The sequence below is a fragment of the Drosophila albomicans genome, chromosome 2L (genome assembly GCF_009650485.2).
Source record: "Drosophila albomicans strain 15112-1751.03 chromosome 2L, ASM965048v2, whole genome shotgun sequence".
Taxonomy (NCBI): Eukaryota; Metazoa; Arthropoda; class Insecta; order Diptera; family Drosophilidae; genus Drosophila; species Drosophila albomicans.
In genome coordinates, this window is record NC_047628.2 from 2,752,674 (window position 1) to 2,769,966 (window position 17,293).

General features: G+C 40.1%; 7 protein-coding genes across 8 annotated transcripts in view; 4 read left to right on the top strand and 3 right to left on the bottom strand.

Moving 5' to 3' along the window:
• Positions 1–17,293, bottom strand: part of LOC117563489 (protein spaetzle 4) — a 165,102-nt gene that overhangs the window by 53,722 nt on the left and 94,087 nt on the right. The gene's annotated exons all lie outside the window — the stretch shown is intronic.
• Positions 271–1,726, top strand: LOC117564581 (probable cytochrome P450 28d1). The gene is given in 5 exon segments (XM_034243422.2): positions 271–375; positions 378–470; positions 533–1,163; positions 1,224–1,493; positions 1,560–1,726. Coding segments are annotated over 5 exon segments (1,266 nt in total).
• On the top strand, positions 3,191–5,152 carry LOC117564579 (probable cytochrome P450 28d1). The gene is given in 6 exon segments (XM_034243421.2): positions 3,191–3,413; positions 3,471–3,609; positions 3,666–3,773; positions 3,831–4,461; positions 4,526–4,795; positions 4,861–5,152. Coding segments are annotated over 6 exon segments (1,509 nt in total). The 5' UTR covers positions 3,191–3,219; the 3' UTR covers positions 5,028–5,152.
• On the bottom strand, positions 5,142–9,515 carry LOC117564578 (TBC1 domain family member 19). The gene is made up of 7 exons (XM_034243420.2): positions 8,665–9,515; positions 8,399–8,585; positions 6,464–6,557; positions 6,149–6,389; positions 5,615–6,084; positions 5,466–5,547; positions 5,142–5,400 (listed from the first exon to the last, which is right to left on the bottom strand). The coding sequence occupies exons 1-7, from the start codon at positions 8,932–8,934 to the stop codon at positions 5,227–5,229; spliced, it is 1,518 nt and encodes a 505-aa protein (XP_034099311.1). The 5' UTR covers positions 8,935–9,515; the 3' UTR covers positions 5,142–5,226.
• LOC117564582 (pancreatic triacylglycerol lipase) lies at positions 10,024–11,702 on the top strand. Its single transcript, XM_034243423.2, has 4 exons — positions 10,024–10,375; positions 10,446–10,557; positions 10,610–11,193; positions 11,257–11,702. The coding sequence occupies exons 1-4, from the start codon at positions 10,351–10,353 to the stop codon at positions 11,595–11,597; spliced, it is 1,062 nt and encodes a 353-aa protein (XP_034099314.1). The 5' UTR covers positions 10,024–10,350; the 3' UTR covers positions 11,598–11,702.
• On the top strand, positions 13,689–14,611 carry LOC117564583 (troponin C). Its single transcript, XM_034243424.2, has 3 exons — positions 13,689–13,850; positions 13,945–14,362; positions 14,425–14,611. The coding sequence occupies exons 1-3, from the start codon at positions 13,848–13,850 to the stop codon at positions 14,451–14,453; spliced, it is 450 nt and encodes a 149-aa protein (XP_034099315.1). The 5' UTR covers positions 13,689–13,847; the 3' UTR covers positions 14,454–14,611.
• The window catches only part of LOC117564575 (bone morphogenetic protein receptor type-1B), a 54,369-nt gene continuing 51,686 nt past the window's right edge, over positions 14,611–17,293 (bottom strand). The window contains exon 4 of one of the 2 annotated variants that reach the window (XM_034243416.2): positions 14,611–17,261. In XM_034243416.2, coding sequence (XP_034099307.1) covers positions 15,954–17,261 — 1,308 coding nt within the window. In that variant the 3' untranslated portion in view covers positions 14,611–15,953. The remainder of the gene's footprint in view (positions 17,262–17,293) is intronic. The other variant, XM_034243417.2, reaches the window with a different exon arrangement.

Below are 17,293 nucleotides of genomic sequence, written 5' to 3' on the forward strand. Positions count from 1 at the left end.
GGTTAGCCGGCGAAAAAATCGGTTTACCGACTTAATGTAAAGTGTGCGGCCATGTCTTAACAGTAATACTAACAGATATGCATTTAAATTTGTTAATATAGGCCGTCCTTAGACGTGAAGAATCGCGTAGCCTCAAGTTCAAATAAGAGACTGTCTCATCATCATGACAATTCATAATCACTCGCTCATCACAAACACAAGTCGTTGAGCCAATCAACAAAGTAAATAGAATTTAGTTCGACTTCATTCGTCTAACAGCACTGTTGTACAATGGGTCCGATAACTGTAGCTCTGTTTATATTGACTGCATTGATAGGCCTGATTTACATCTTTCTAATATGGAATTTCAACCACTGGAACAAACGTGGTATCAAAACAAACAAACAATGGCAAACAATCCATTTCTGCTAATGGGCGACATTTGGAAGGAGCGACGCGCTGAAATAACACCTGGACTCTCAACAAATCGAGTAAGAATTATTGAGTTGAATACTAATTGGACAAAAACTACTTATGTTTTTATTTTGATTAGGTGCAAGCAGTTTATTCCGTCACCCAAAACATTTGCAAGCAGTTTGTCGACTACATAAAAAAGCAACAGCGCATGGCGCCATCTGGTGGCCTTAATGCGAAAACTCTGAGCCTTTGCTACTCAACTGAAGTAGTTGCTGACTGTGTGTTGGGCATTTCGTCGGGAAGCTTTAGTGATAATCCAACACCGCTTGTGGGAATGATTAAGCGTGTCTTTGAACACTCGTTTGGCTTCATATTCTTCAATACGTTGGCATCGCTGTTTCCTCTAATCAGGAAGTTCTATTGTGTACCATTCTTCACTAAGGATGTTGAAAATTTCTTCTTTGATATCATGCAGAAGGCCATCAATTTGCGACGAGAAAACAATGAGCATCGCAACCGAGCGGACTTCCTTAACTACATGCTTCAGCTGCAAGAAAAGAAGGGACTCGACACAATGATGCTCACATCTCATACAATGACCTTCCTAACCGACGGGTTTGAGACCACCGCCTTGGTGCTATCCCACACTTTGTTGCAACTTGCTCGCAATCCGGAAGCGCAGCGTCTGCTTCGCGAGGAGGTGGCAACAGGAGAGCTAAGCTTTGATCAACTGAGTGAGCTGCCTTATTTGGATGCTTGTATAAGCGGTGGGTAAATGAATCGAATTCCAATTACTCTTTTTATCTGAGCGCAACTTAAATCCCTAGAAACACTTCGTATATTCCCACCGGGACTGGCGGCACGTAGACTTGTAACGGAACCTTTCAAATTTGTTAACAAAAATGGAGTCAGCGTGGAGGTAGTTCCTGGAGAAGTGGTAATTGTGCCCAACTATGCCTTCCACCACGATCCGAACTACTATGAGCATCCAGAAAAGTTCCAGCCCGAGCGTTTTCTCGAGCACAATGGAGGCGTGCGCAAATATCGCGACCAGGGAGTCTTTTTTGGGTGGGGTGATGGACCTCGTGTTTGTCCAGGTCTGTAAACAAAATACTATCCGTAAAATATTTCTACTACTCGGCTATATTTATATATATCACCAGGAATGCGTTTTGCACTTACCCAACTCAAAGCTGCATTGGTTGAAATCGTTCGTCATTTCAACATCAAGCCAAATCCACAAACACGCACTGACAACGCCTTGGATGAGACATATTTCATGGCTACCCTTAAGGGCGGCATTTGGTTGGATTTTGAGGCGCGTGATTAAGATATTTTCACATCCGCTACCTATAGTGACCCATTGGGTAGAAGGGTATTATAACTTTGCGCCAGGAGGAAATTTATCTTTGTCCCCAAATGTAATTTTAAACAAATACATTTTTTCATACCCTCAGTGTTTAAAAAAAATAAAAGAAATTATTTCATATTGCAAAATCTGTCTGCATCTGTAAGGTTTTAATAATTTTGTTCAGTAGCTTTGGTTTTATAAAATATAACCGGAATACGGTGTTACAATTATTCTATGTTTTGATTGTTGCTATATAATATGTACTATATAAATATAGAACGTTAATGCAACATATATCCAGCGGAAAGAGTCACTAATTTAGAGCCAAAGGCGTTACTTCAAGAGACGATAAGCTAATTGAGATGTAATATATGTAAGGCATAATATTTTATTATATATGTTTATATATGTGACCTGAAATTCACTTACATTCAAGGGTGTAGATCAGGTATTCATTTGAAGATTTCACAATTTGCAAAAGTTTTTCTATTCAAACATTTATATTGTCTTAATTCCAGCCATATTTAAGATAAATTTTGAAATTATTAAACATAAATATTTAATCACATGGTTCATGGTTCATTTCATTAATTTATTCTTTTACTGTTATAAGTGGGAAACAAAATCGTTCGATAGATGTTATAACATTATTGAAACAAATTAGACCAACTTAGCGCCATCTAGCGCTCAATTTAAACGAACCGGTTATGTCAAATAATTTCGTCAGCTTTATAAATCATTTTAATTTTTAACATACATAAAATAACATAAGAAAAATATAATAACAGAATATTATATAGGAGGAGTCCGTTCGAGGATGATCTTTCACAACAGAATGTTATTGGATCATTTTTTTTCATTTTGGTACATTTTCAATATGCCTGGTCTAGAATTTAAATTTTTTATAAAATTTTATGTTCACACATATTATTTTAACAAATGGCTCTGTTCCACCAGATACAAAATTTGTATCAGTTAGAACCATGACAAACAATGGAAAATATCGCATACAGTCGATTTGCGACGTACTGTGTCAATTGAGAAAATATGTATGCGCCAATCTAAGGTCTATCACGAAGTAAACACTTATATATTGTGAAATACAAAAAATCTTTCGTGAAAAAATTTGTAGTACATTTTTGCTAAAATTGGTACATTTTTTCAAAATTTTGGTACAATCAATTTTTTTGGAATGGCAACCGTGCATAGGTTAAGCAGTTTAATAGAGAGCTGTACCTCAACTACGCCTTGTAAGTATAACATATATGTACATGTGTGCATATAAATCTGTTGGCATAGTCCGCCCCTGGATGTAAACAATCAAGACCGCGGTTTCAGGTTCAAGTGACAGTCCCATCATCATGCCAATTGATAACGACGAGTTCGCTCATCACAAACAATCAGCGTAGAGACAATCAACAGCGTATCTGGCATTTAGTTTGAATGTGCTCGCCTAGCTGTAGTGTTGTTCAATGTGTCCGATAACTATAGCATTGATAGTACTGGCCTTATTGATAGGCCTGATCTACATCTTTCTCATATGGAATTTCAACCACTAGAACAAACTTGGTATCAAAACTGTTAAATCGTGGCCACTTGTTGGAAGTTTCCCAAGTGTGTTTACCCAAAAGCGAAATGTTGCATATGAAATTCAAGATATATACAAGTAATGGTGGTAAATATTATTGTAAAATTTTGCTAAATACTTTCTTTTTCCCCTCAGCCAGTATAAAGATACTGAAAATATCGTAGGCGTGCTGAATACTCGAGCGCCACAGCTGTTGATCTTAACTCCGGAATATGCGCGAGCTGTTTACGTGACAGAGTTTCGAAAATTTCATGACAATGAAATGTCTCAATTTGTGAGTGGAAATTAAATGAAAGAATACAGAAGTGTTATAATTCAATTTTTTTAAAGACCAATGAGAAAGTGGATAAGATACTGGCAAACAATCCGTTTCTGCTATTGGGTGACAAATGGAAGGAGCGACGCGCTGAAATAACACCTGGACTTTCACCAAATCGGGTAACAATTTTATTAAATTGTTTACCAGTTGAACTAAATTTTGTTTACTTTGATTAGGTTCAAGCAGTTTACTCCGTCACCCAAAACATTTGCAAGCAGTTTGTCGACTATATAAAGAAGCAACAGCGCATGGCGCCATCTGGTGGTCTAAATGCGAAAGCTCTTTGCCTTTGTTACACCACCGAAGTGGTAGCCGACTGTGTGTTGGGCATTTCGTCGGGAAGCTTTAGTGATAATCCAACACCGCTTGTGGGAATGATTAAGCGTGTCTTTGAACACTCGTTCGGCTTTATATTCTTCAATACGTTGGCATCACTTTTTCCTTTAATCAGGAAGTTCTACTGTGTCCCATTTTTCACTAAGGATGTAGAAAATTTCTTCTTTGATATAATGCAGAAAGCCATCAATTTGCGACGAGAAAACAATGAGCATCGCAACCGAGCGGACTTCCTTAACTACATGCTTCAGCTGCAAGAAAAGAAGGGTCTCGACACAATGATGCTCACATCTCACACAATGACCTTCCTAACCGACGGGTTTGAGACCACCGCCTTGGTGCTATCCCACACTTTGTTGCAACTTGCTCGCAATCCGGAAGCGCAGCGTCTGCTTCGCGAGGAGGTGGCAACAGGAGAGCTAAGCTTTGATCAACTGAGTGAGCTGCCTTATTTGGATGCCTGTATAAGCGGTGGGTAAATGAATCGAATTCCAATTACTCTTTTTATCTGAGAGCAACTTCCGCAAATCCCTAGAAACACTACGTATATTCCCACCGGGACTGGTGGCACGTAAACTCGTAACGGAACCCTTTCAGTTTGTTAACAAGAATGGAGTCAACGTGGAGGTGGTTCCTGGAGACGTGGTAATTGTGCCCAACTATGCCTTCCACCACGATCCGAACTACTATGAGCATCCAGAAAAGTTCCAGCCCGAGCGTTTTCTCGAGCACAATGGAGGCGTGCGCAAATATCGTGAGCAGGGACTCTATTTTGGGTGGGGTGATGGACCTCGTGTTTGTCCAGGTTCGTAAAGATAATACTATTCGTAAATATTACTACCATTGGTCTATCCTTCTATATGTCACCAGGAATGCGCTTTGCACTTACCCAACTCAAAGCTGCATTGGTTGCAATCGTTCGTCAATACAATATCAAGCCAAATCCAAAAACACGGACCGACAACATCTTGGATGAAACGTATTTCATGGCCACCCTTAAAGGCGGCATTTGGTTGGACTTTGAGGAGCGTGACTAAGATATTTTAAATACCGATCATAATAAAGCAAATCAATACCTATGCATTTCCTGGTGAGCAAAAATCAAGATATTTGTTCTGTAGTTTTTGTTCTATGATTAAAACAACCATATGTGTTCTACACAGATCTATGTAATACTTTATACTTTAAATTTAGAGCGTTAATACAACATTTTTTCCGGCGGTATGAGCCACCTATTTAGTCGCGACTTAAAGCCAATTGCACCAAGGGCAGGACTTTAATAGACGATAAGTCGGCCAAGATGGCCTCGATACTATCTAGTGAGGCCACTTGCATTATGCTCTCTTTACGAAAACTTAAAATTATGATGGCAAATAGTGGCAAGATCTCCAAGCTATCAAAGCCTAGTATCTGCAAGGCACAAGAAGAAATAACTTTATCGTCACGAGATGGTGAAGAACATAAAAAGGTCTTACCAAGTCCCACAGTACCAATAACTGATCTGGTGGCAAATGGCCGGAGAAACCTCGCATTAACCATTTGAATACTACACGTAAGCTGCAAGGTCATAGAAATCAGTTGATTCTATTGAATGAATTAAATTGAGTCCAATTGCTATACTTACGGCTGTATTTGCAACTCACGGAAATGCGACCACAATTGTGGCTCATAAGTCTGAAGCAGCTTTTCGAAGAGCAGGCACAGGCTAACGATACCCTGTGGATGCGTATTGATTGTAGTCAATCGATGGCAATAGCGTATGTAAAATGCCCGGAATGTATAATATAGGCACACGGGAGAATCGTACAAATAGCAAAATGGGGCGGCGAACATGCAGATGCCGTGGAAGGGCACAACCCCCGATGGGGGTCCCTCATATGTCTTGCCCTTCACTGGAAATTGTTCGTAATCTACACAGTTTGCTATATCCGTGTCGCGAGAGAAGCACAGTAGTACTTGGTAGAGTACATCTTCAAACACAAAATACTGATCATCGTTAGAAGCCGTCAACTGAATATCCTTGAAAACAAGCTTATCCACAATATGATCGGTGGTCCAAACGACGTTCCGTAACTTCTGCCAATACTCAATGTCCTTTGATGAAGAAAATATACATATATTAGACTGAATAAATAATTCAATGCAGTTTGAAACTCACATAATCGTGTAGCTTGCTATCTAGCACAGAAGCCCAAAGTGCACCGCGATAAGGAGCTGGCGTACAGCCCTTCTTCAAGTACTGCTGACACATTGGGGCATGCCTGCTATCCAGAATACGTTGACACTGATCCGGCACAGTGTAGTGATCACTGCGTAACAAATCTGCGTAATGTGTTCGCAATTCGAAGAGATTCTTAACGGGTAGTGCTATATGTGAAAATTCCCATTGTGGTATTTGACTGTGTAACAATAGAAATATTTTATAATGTAACTATTGCATGCAAATGTATATCTTATTCGAGTCTATGCATACTCAGTACTTTCGGTGGTTCTAGCCGGTCCTTTCAGTGATAGTAGAACCTCCAGAAGGTCTTTCGGAGCATATACGGGGCGATAATTTGAAAGATCTGTAAGATTTTAGAATAAAGTTATCAAAATTATTATTGACCAAAAGATGGCGCTTAAATATAATAATTTTATTTAGTTGCCAATCCTCAAAATATGCAATAATAAATTTATTTATTATGCTTAGAAATGTTTGCGCTACAGGCCAGTAGATGGTGTTGTACAGTTGATAAATTGAATATTAAATATATCTAAACCTATCTTAATCATTACATTATCTGAATGCTTTAAAACCCTCGAATTATGCGATGTACGTATGTCTGTCTCACAGAAAGAATTTTTGGGGTAAATTTAATATACTAAATATTTCTTAGCGCTTCATGCGAAAGTAGATTATTTCCAATCTAAGGCACGTATTTTTGCGGCTCTTATTTTAAATTTTTAGGTTGCTAAATTACCAAAGTATACATATAAATAAAATAATGTTTTTGATTGAGTTTCTTTCGTTCAAAAACACGCAAGAATTGAATTGAAAGTAGATCTAAAGAATGCAATTATAATTGTTGAGTTTCGTTAAAAATTAAATTCGATGTAAAGAAACCAATTGCAACTAAATATTTTAGTACCTCGACCAACAGGTGGCGCTTTAATAGGCCGTTTCTGGTTGAATAACTTTTACGTGTAAAAGTATGCTATGAATTTTATTAACTTTCTGCAATGTCAAGAAAAGAAAGTTAACTCGAAAGTGGACAAAAACCTTTTACTAAGATTCAGTAATAAACTTTATTACGTTTTCAAATGACAGACTTTCTACGTTAAAAAGTATACTATGAATTAATAATTTAACTTTGCGATTTTCATTTAATTGAAGTTTTAAACTCCAAAAGTAAATTAAATACGCTGATACGACTACTCACATCAATGACTTAAATCTCGCCATTTCTATAGTTTTAGTACTAACCATTGACTATAATGTTCTTTGAAAACTGTGCTTTAGCTAATAATTTTCAAACATTTGAGAATATGAGAAATTTAAATATTCTCAACCAAACGCAAAATTTTTGCTTATTTAAAAAAAAAAAGTCAAACCAATATTAACTAAACCCAATTTTATTAGAGATTATGAAACATGTAGGATATAGCATCAATTAATTTTGATTGTGATTATGCCACCTTCGATTATGTTACACAAATATTTGATTGGGCAATGCTTTCAGAACTGCAAACAATTTATTGCAATACAGAAAAGATTGCATACTTTTAGACTGATCATAGAAAATAATTGTTTAGTGTAAAATACAAACTGCTACAATCCGGACCCTACGTTTTTAGCTATTGTATACACTTATTTTACAATAAATTTGAATGCTTTTAAAAAAGGCACATGTGGGCACAATTAGCGCAAAGAGGCCAAGTTGAAGTTTTTTAGTGAAAATTTAGTTATTTTAAATTTGTATTCGAAATTACAACATTTGTCAGCCAAATTTGAATTTATTTAATGTACGTTCAAATATATAAATGTAAAATTGAAATAACTTTTATATATTACTACAAGTTCAATTCGCAATTATGTTGAAACAACAAAAAGGGGTTAAAATCAAAATGCGGCATGGTGCAGTGTTCGGGGCATGAGCAAAGATCAATTTCAAGATCAAAGGCACATAGCCATGGTTCAAAAGGAGTGATAACGGGCACTGGAAAAGTGGATTGGCTGTAATCTACCATTTTAGTGGAAAGTCACTGTATACTAGTCGATACTAGTGCCGAATGGTGGTACATAGTGGTGTATAGCCGTAATGACGACTAAGATAAACAAAATAAAGAGCTGTTAACACCAAAATTTGGTGTGATGTTATGCAGACATAGGCATCCTAACATAAGGAATTGGCTAAAATTGACTTACCCATGTTATAGTTGCTCAGTTCATTCCATTTTGCTACAAAGTCTTCTCGATCAGCACTAATACGTGGTTGTCCGTGCAGTGGAACTTTCAACTCGCCACACATAGCATTGAGGCTCTTGCGGACACGCCGATCCCAGAGAACTCCAGCACGCTTTAGATAGCCCAAGGGATCACTTTGTGTCGCTTTCTAGTTGTGAACGCAAAGGGTAAAATAAAAATGAATAGAAACCTCTGATCCATAAAAATAAACATCAGGTAGAACTTACAGAAGTAGATGTCTGCCTGGTATCGCTAACATCTAGCTTTTCCAGGCGACTTCGAACCAGATTGTAAATCATATTGCGAATTTCAGTCTCCAGTCCAGCGGCCTTAATGGCATCTTCCAGAGTGTTGCGCATGTCGTTCTTGTCGACACTGGGACTGGCCACCAGACGCTGCAGTTCCTCATAAATGGGCTCGTAACACTTTGTGTTCTTTATCGCTGCTATAACTTTAGCAGTCATATGATGAATGCTAGCATCCTGCAGCTCCTCCATGCTTGTTTAGTTTGTGTTCCTCCAAAGGTCTGAACTCTTTGCCTCTTTATGTGGTTTTGCTGCTGCTGTTGTTCCTATGTTGTCAAAAAGCCCTTCTACAGCCGATTCAATTCTATCGATCAAACTTTGCTGCCTGCTTTGATTTGCATTTCTATTGCTGCCGGGTCACTATTTGAAAGTAATATACCTACATACTACTTCCGCCGAATGCTTCTTAGTTACGGAATGCAACCACTTGTTTGGCAACTGTCAGCCGTCGTTTCGACTTGCCAGTTGCTTGTTGGTAGTCGGCAGTTGGAAGGTGCGTCCTCGAAAACAACAACTTACGTTGCCTCCAACCCCCCGATACGTTGTACTCGTCCATATCGCAGCAGCAGTCGAAAAGTTCAGTTTGTTTCGCATTAACAAGAGCTAAAGGCGCGTGAAATTGCTTTCTATAATTGTGTACCACCTACTCTTCAAAGTACACCTTCGCACACAAACACAATTGAGCACACATCTGTGCAACATAGTTCTACAGTGTCCGTCGAACGCATTGCACAACTCAGAAGCAAACGTACAGTGGATAAACGAGTTTTCTGTTTCGATTTGTTATCGATAAACAATGATTGGAAGTGTTAGAAATGGTTTTATAGCAACGAGCCTTAAAGAGGAAGTGTCAACGCTCGTAGCAGGCAAGCGCTGACACAACAGTTACTCATTCAAACTTTTCGTTTTTTTTTTTTGTATATTTTATTTGTTTATTTTCACATTAGCTAACAGTTTTATCCACTGTACGCGTACAGCCACAAAACCATCATGTTGTTTGGCAGGTGTCATAAATATTGCGCGTACGACTCGAGTGCTCAACAAAATATTCGGCAACAACAAAGGCTCTGACACACCGATGTTGCTTTCGTCAGACTGCCAGCATCGGTGGAAAATGAAATAGAAGAATGATTGAAATGTGTATTACCAATTGCAACTCAACCTACTTATCAACAAATGTACGTAACTGTAAGCTGGCATGTTTTTCTATTTATTTGCCAAATATGAAGTTTAGCGTTCTAATGCGCTCTAACTATACTGATTAATATACTGCACATCCTGAAAGGTTTGCTTAATAAGTGGCACTTGTGGAGATAAGTAGGTTATGGCAATTACTATAATAAGTATAAAGCTATTTACTGTCATGAATGGATTTCCAAAGGAAATGTCCGCCCAAAAGAGCCGAAATTGCCGTAATAGCCAAAATGGCTTAGATGATTCAGATGTCAACAAAAAGAATCTTCACTGTAAAAAAAATTTAATTTTTAAATTGATGCTTGCAAATTAAGGAATTAGTCACGGTATCGTTCGTGGATATCAGCTTAAAGTCTAGCAAATTAATCTTTTGTGCTTTAGTTGCCATTTGACTTCGCCAATAACAACACAAAGATGTTTAAGCTATGGATCCTATTTGGTACTTAAAAAACAACGAATTTACTTGAACTCCGAATGCACTTACATCATTTCTTTACATTGAACTAAAGCATACTTAAGCCTGGAGTTTCTGATCGGGACCGCTTCGGACTTGCAGCCACAATGCTTCAAGACGCCATACACTAGCTGCCCCAATGAGAACATTAGTTTCTGGCTGCACACGTGAGTATACCCTTAGGTTTAATCAATCCAATACTACTTTCAATTTCGATAGACCTCTGAGGCCTCAAGGCATCTTAGTGGATACGCTCCATTTGGCAGGTCTGCCCTTAACGTCGAAGTCGTTGAAAGTGTTGATTCACAGTATGGGTGGCAGCAGGTATAGCACACCCAATTCCGTGCTGATCCCAAAGTTGTTACAACTTCCCGATGTGAACATTTTAGTCGTGGACTATGAGAAATTATCTCCCGAACCTTGCTACACTGAATCGTCCTATAACATTCACATTGTAGCTGGTTGCTTGGCACAATTGTTGGCCACTCTACTGTCGCTCGGATTGCTGGAGGCCAATCAGCTGCACCTAATAGGTTTAGGGCTGGGCGCACACGCTGCTGCATTTACTTCGAACATCTTGGAGCGTACTCACTCCAAGGTGTCTCACATTACTGCACTCAATCCGTCCAAGGCCCTGTACCTAACACCTGACATAAAACAGAGGATTGATCCCAGTGATGCTGAATTTGTGGATGTCATTCACACAGATGTTATGGTACTTGGTCTTATGCAGCCCGTTGGACACGTAGACTTCTATCCCAACAAGGGCGTCGTTCAGCCCAATTGCGGAGACCCGAAAGATAGTAAGTAATTATCAAAGTTTCGAAATTATTCCTACTAAGACTAATTAATTAATTCCTAACCAGTTAAATCCAATTACTGCTACCACCATCGCTCTGTTGAATACTATGCAGAATCAATTTTTTCTCCAACTAAATTCTGGGCATTCCGCTGCAAGGATTTGTACGGGTTTATTGTAGGCGAATGCCAGCCCAATGACGACCTCGTAGAACTTGGATATAATACACCTCGCACGGCACGCGGCAACTACTTTTTAGCCACCAATGATTATCCACCCTATGCTCGTGGAGAACAATTCTTGAACTTAGATCGCAATTTAGAAAACCAGACGTTCCTCCCCAAAGAAATGATTGAGATGCTAGGTAAAATGAAGGATGGAGCAAGAGGACTTACAACCTTTCATTAATGGAAATTTCGAAAATTTGTCGCGTTCAATTATGCTATAGGTATAAAAAGGATTGATCAATGTTTGCAATTAATCAAAATTGAATAGACAAACATTTTTATTTCACGAGGCCTGCGTTAGTACTCGTTTCGGATAATTTATTCTCGTCTGCATTTTGAAATTATTTTAGAACGCCAATTACTCAATTCTACATTTTCAATTTGGCGTCAGTGGTGCGCGCATATTTCGTTCTTAATATTTTTAGAAAAGCTCTATATGAGACAATTGTGCTGCTCGACTTGAGAATACCAATGTAATGAGATGCGATGCGAGTCACTGGGGGTGATAAGCAATCTCCTCTCAGTCTGTTAGATGGTCAGGAATAGTTAACTATTGGCAGTAAATGCATTTCTTAAACGAGTCTACTCAGTTTTATCCCATTGTTATGTGGTCTGTTCGACAAGAGTATTTGATTAAATTAGATCAAGTTTGATACGGTTTGTGAGTCAATTGTATAAGTGATTTATGCATTGTGTGAGGAGGTAGGGCCAAGTGGACCATAAGTATTAACTACGGCCATGGATTATGCATTCGATTTGGTAATTACTCTGGTAATTACATACATAGATGGAGCGTAAATCTAGCCTAAAATTTCGTGTCAACAAAAAGTGTCAGCAACTAAATTAGAACTTATGCCACATGTGCTATTTATACGAAATATTAAGACCGCAAATATGCAAAAACAATCGAAGCAAAGTATCTCCTGGTACGCGCACACTCACACAAACTCACATATACTCGTATGGTACACAGACAGACAGAGAGCAGAAATTGTTGCAAATGCCTTCCAAAGTGCTTCACGTTTTGTCATAAATAATAAAAATCAAGTGACCATCAAAAGTTGCCTTTGCCTTTGCCTTTGGCAATTGACAAAAATGCGGCACAAAAAGAAAAACTTGAGCAATTCGTCGGAAGGTTATACTGTGTATACAGACACATTCGCACACACGCACACACCGACACTCTCGCACAGTCGCACACACACACACCTCTGCAGCACCATGCCTCCCGTGCGACCTGTCCATTGGTTTGGTGCACGTCCAACTATTCTGATGTCCATTTGCCAGCCTGAAATGCCCGTTTGTTTGTTTTAACGCAAAAATATAAAACCACATCAACATTTTTTGAGTTGAAAACAATTTGCGCGTCCCCACTCCCCCACTCAGACCTACTCAACCCCACCGGAGAGAGGTGAGCAGAGCACAAGCTATAGCAAAAGCAGCAGCAACAGCAGCAGCAGCAGCATCACTAGAGCAGCAGCTATGCCATCGACATCTGGCCCACTCATGATCATATGGAAAAAATTGCTATAAAGTACTAAAAATACAATTACCGTGAGAAAATTGCGCTGATTTTGTGACTGATTGTGAGGACGTTTATAGCCGATTTTAAGTGACTGACGGACTGGGCGATCTGTTGTTGCTGTTGCTATTGCTGCTGCTGCTGCTGCTGCTGTTGATGTTCTGCTGCTTTGCTGTTGTTTCCCATCGCCGTCTCGTCGACCGACTGACTGACCATTTGCCACGTCTTTGCATAATTGTATAATGATTGCTTTCCGGCTGCCAAATGGAAATGAAGATAAATAGTTCAGCGATAAAAATGACGTCGCCATTTGTGGCAGCAATGCAAGCGACTGATTTGCCGCGATTTTCCCATTTTCCCACTTTCCGCCTATTTCGCCGATCTCATTTGTTGGCCCGACCTTAGCCCAGTCGAGAGCGACCTGCTGTCGGATCATCCGTTGTATTGTAGCACTTTGATCTGAAATCCGTGTCTGGCCAGCCTCTTCCACCACATTCCAATACTCAATACACACAGAGAGGAGCAGCCTCCGACGCAGCAGCAGCTGCAGGTATGGGAGGTAGGGGGAGTAAGACGGTGGGACAGCGAGGGGTTGTCGCTGGTTGTTAATAAAGCGTTTCGGAAAAGCCAAAGCAACAATAACCCAACCTGAAGGATGAGAATGTGTGTGTCTGAGTGTGTGTTTGTGAGACTGAGTGCGAGTGCGAATGCGAGTGACGTGGCCACTAAGCGGATTTTGTTGTTTATAAATAATGATCTTGGCCAGACGATTGGATTAGTGGGTGCTCGCGGTCCAACGCAGAAACTCGTCGACAGGCAACCTCAGCACTTGGCCAAGCACTTGCTCGGCCATTTCGCATACCGCATTCATAATCGCAGCGCGCACTCGAACACAACAGAAACGGAATCATGGTACGCATCGCCTATGGCATCGGGTATTATATCATATGCTATCATATGGAATCACACGGACGTACTATACATTTGTGTGTCTATAACATTATAGGAGGACGATGAGAAAATGGACATCATGCGGAAGGCATTCCAAATGTTCGACACCCAAAAGACGGGCTTTATTGAGACACTGCGACTGAAGACCATCTTGAACAGCATGGGTCAGATGTTCGAGGAGAGCGAGTTGCAGGATCTGATCGATGAGAATGATCCCGAGGATACAGGCAAAGTTAACTTTGATGGCTTCTGTAATATTGCTGCCCATTTCCTGGAAGAGGAAGATGCCGAGGCCATACAAAAAGAGCTGAAGGAGGCTTTTCGTCTATACGATCGCGAGGGCAATGGTTACATAACAACATCCACACTCAAAGAGATTCTCGCCGCTCTCGACGATAAGCTGTCTTCCAGTGATCTTGATGGCATCATTGCGGAAATCGATACTGATGGTTCCGGCACCGTTGACTTTGACGGTAGGTTTTATCAACCATAACAACAGCCAGCTGTAACTCTCTTAAACCAATATAATTTTCAGAGTTCATGGAAATGATGACGGGTGATTAAAACATATTCCCAGATAGGCAGAACGAGAGAGAGAGCTGTAAAGAGGCGACGGAGAGAGGCTCGCGGAAAAGAGTGTGTGTAAAATTTGGCTTTTTTTTTAATGATAATAGTTTTTTTTATTATTATTAAATAAATTAACTAAACGCTTTAAATCAAACTTTAGTTGTTGTGGGTTACTTAAGCATACAGTGAAATCAAATCAAATTAAATCAAATTCAATTAATAATAATTACATTTCCATATAGTTGATGCTAAGTCTAGACTTAAAATTAAATTCAAGCGTAAGTCTAAGAGTTAAGTTTAAGAACGTGTTTTTGTCATACCATATCAGAAGACACATCTAGATTATTTACAAGATCGCTCAAAACGACAATATATAATCTATATACTACGCATATATAGTTACTTGCCTATAATCAATTACTATTTGTCTATATATACAAACAAAACAGGAAACAAGCAAAATGATATGCAAATGAGTTAACTTGTGCCAAGCAGTTGGCATAAAAAAAATATATAATCTTGTGAATCGTTAGCAAAATGATGAGGAAGGGAGTTAAGCTTATCCTTAGAGTACTTAAAATTATTGAAATTAAATTTAATACAACTAAGTATGTGAAATATTGGACAAAATGATTTGCCAGCTTTCGTCTTTACATATACATAGAAATATGTGTAGAATATAATATAATAGTTCATTTTTGTATATGTCTTAAAAACTATTCAGTGGATTTTACATAAGGCAGCATTATCTTGCTTGAAGGCAACAAGTTGCAACTTGATTGCTTAATAATATACAAGAATAACTTGGTCTATCTATTTCACACGATGTAGCAAATGCAGGCACTGAAGAAAAATTGTAGTTCTCCATCGAGTTTACAAATGTTGCATACATTCTTTCCCCTCAGCGACTGTATGTGACAATAAATCGTTGAGTGATGGTCTTCAGTAATAGTAAAAGTTATAGTAATAGTAACGGTAACGAGTACACTTTAGAAGCATACGAATAAGGCTGGCACAGAAAGTCAATTAAATAGTTAAGCTTCATCTTCGATCAGAATTGCATGTATGTACATTGTAAGTATTATGTGTATACAACTATATCAAATGATATTTCCCAAATAGTTAAAGCATTTTTTTAACCAATGAACATACAATCAGTACTGCGCTTAAGCTTATTACTAGGCACAAAGTGTAGTACTTCTCTAAGAACTCATGCAAGAGACTATAACTAACTCTATTTCAAATATGATAAACAAATTTCTTCATTGAAAAATAGAAATCACAATGAAAACATAATTGATATGCAAAAAATCAAGTTATGTCAAATGAACAGACAATGGAACAGAAAATATTCGGCGAAGATGTATATGTAAATGAAACTTAGGTCAAACCCACTTAAACTAAGGGAACTACAGTCTATGGGTACTACACATATGGGTACTAGAATCGACTAACATGTGTCAGTAAACAGTTGATGATTTTGGACTGGACTGCAGCTTAGACAATCTTCATGGGCACATCGATGAGGCAGTCCGTCTCAAGTCGACCGAGTGTTTTCTTCACACGAAGCGCAGTGAGTCGCACCGTGGGATTGGGATGCCAGCACTCTTGCATAATTTTGCTGACTGTGGCGAGCACATCATCCTCTTGCCAACGCGCTGGTATTGGCGGCCGGAAGCCCTTCACGCACACCACGGCGTGCATGTCATCGAAGGTCGGATCCGAGGGGACAACATCGTGGTAGGGCAGCGCGTAGTCCTCGCACGTTGTCGTCTTTGTGTTCGAAATGGGCGTATAGCAGCGACGCGCCATCTCCCACAGCACAAGGCCAACAGAGTACATGTCGGCGCGCTTGAACTCCTCAAATTGTTGCGGATTTAGTGCCTGGCTAAGCACCTCGGGGGCCATGTAGCGTCGTGTGCCAACGCGTGTGTTCTGGGCAATGTGAATCTCATCGAGCTCCGAGATGTATTTGACTGCGAGTCCGAAGTCCGCAATGGCGCATTGGCCATTCCGCTTCACCAGGATATTCTTGCTCTTGATATCCCTATGCGCGATGGCTGGTTTGCCAGGTGTGCCAAAGATCTCGTCGTGCAGATGGGCCAGTCCCGAGGCCAGTGAGTAGGCAAGCAGCTGCAGTTTCTGTGGAGTGATCACCGACGTGGACAGATAATCGTGTAGACTGCCCACCTCGTGGTAGTCAGTGATAAGCAGCATTTGCGTCCAGCTACCGTTGCCCTTGATGTCGGCGGCTATGAAGCCCAAGATGTTCTCGTGACGCATGAGAACGGTTTGATAGATTTCCGTTTCACGGAACCACGACGCCTCCTCGGTAGTGAAGAAGGTCTTGACCGCAACACGCTCGTCGCGCCACTTGGCCAGCCACACCTCGCCGTAGCGTCCTTTGCCCACCAGACGCACCATTTGAATCTGCTTGGCAATCGTTCTCTGTACGAGCAGAGGTAGTCCTGAGCCCGAGCCCGAACTCTGCTCCACCAGCTGCGACAAAGGGGACAGCTGTGAGTTGCACATCGAGTTGATCAGGCGCGGTTGCTTTCGCGATTTCTCGCGGCGCTTATAGATGAGGCACATGATAAACACCACAACTATAAAGACGGACATGCAGACAATGATGGAGGCAAAGAGTGCTAGCGTATGCACCGATTCACTGCTCACTGGCAGCTCCGGTGCCGGAGTGGTCAGCTTGGGTGTGTAGGCGGGTTGCAGGTCGCGATTGCAGAAGTCTTCGCCCTCGCAGCAGACAATGTTCTTGCCATGAATGTGAGGCACTGAGGCTACTTTGCACTGTAAGCAAATGGAAAGGGGAATGATTATGA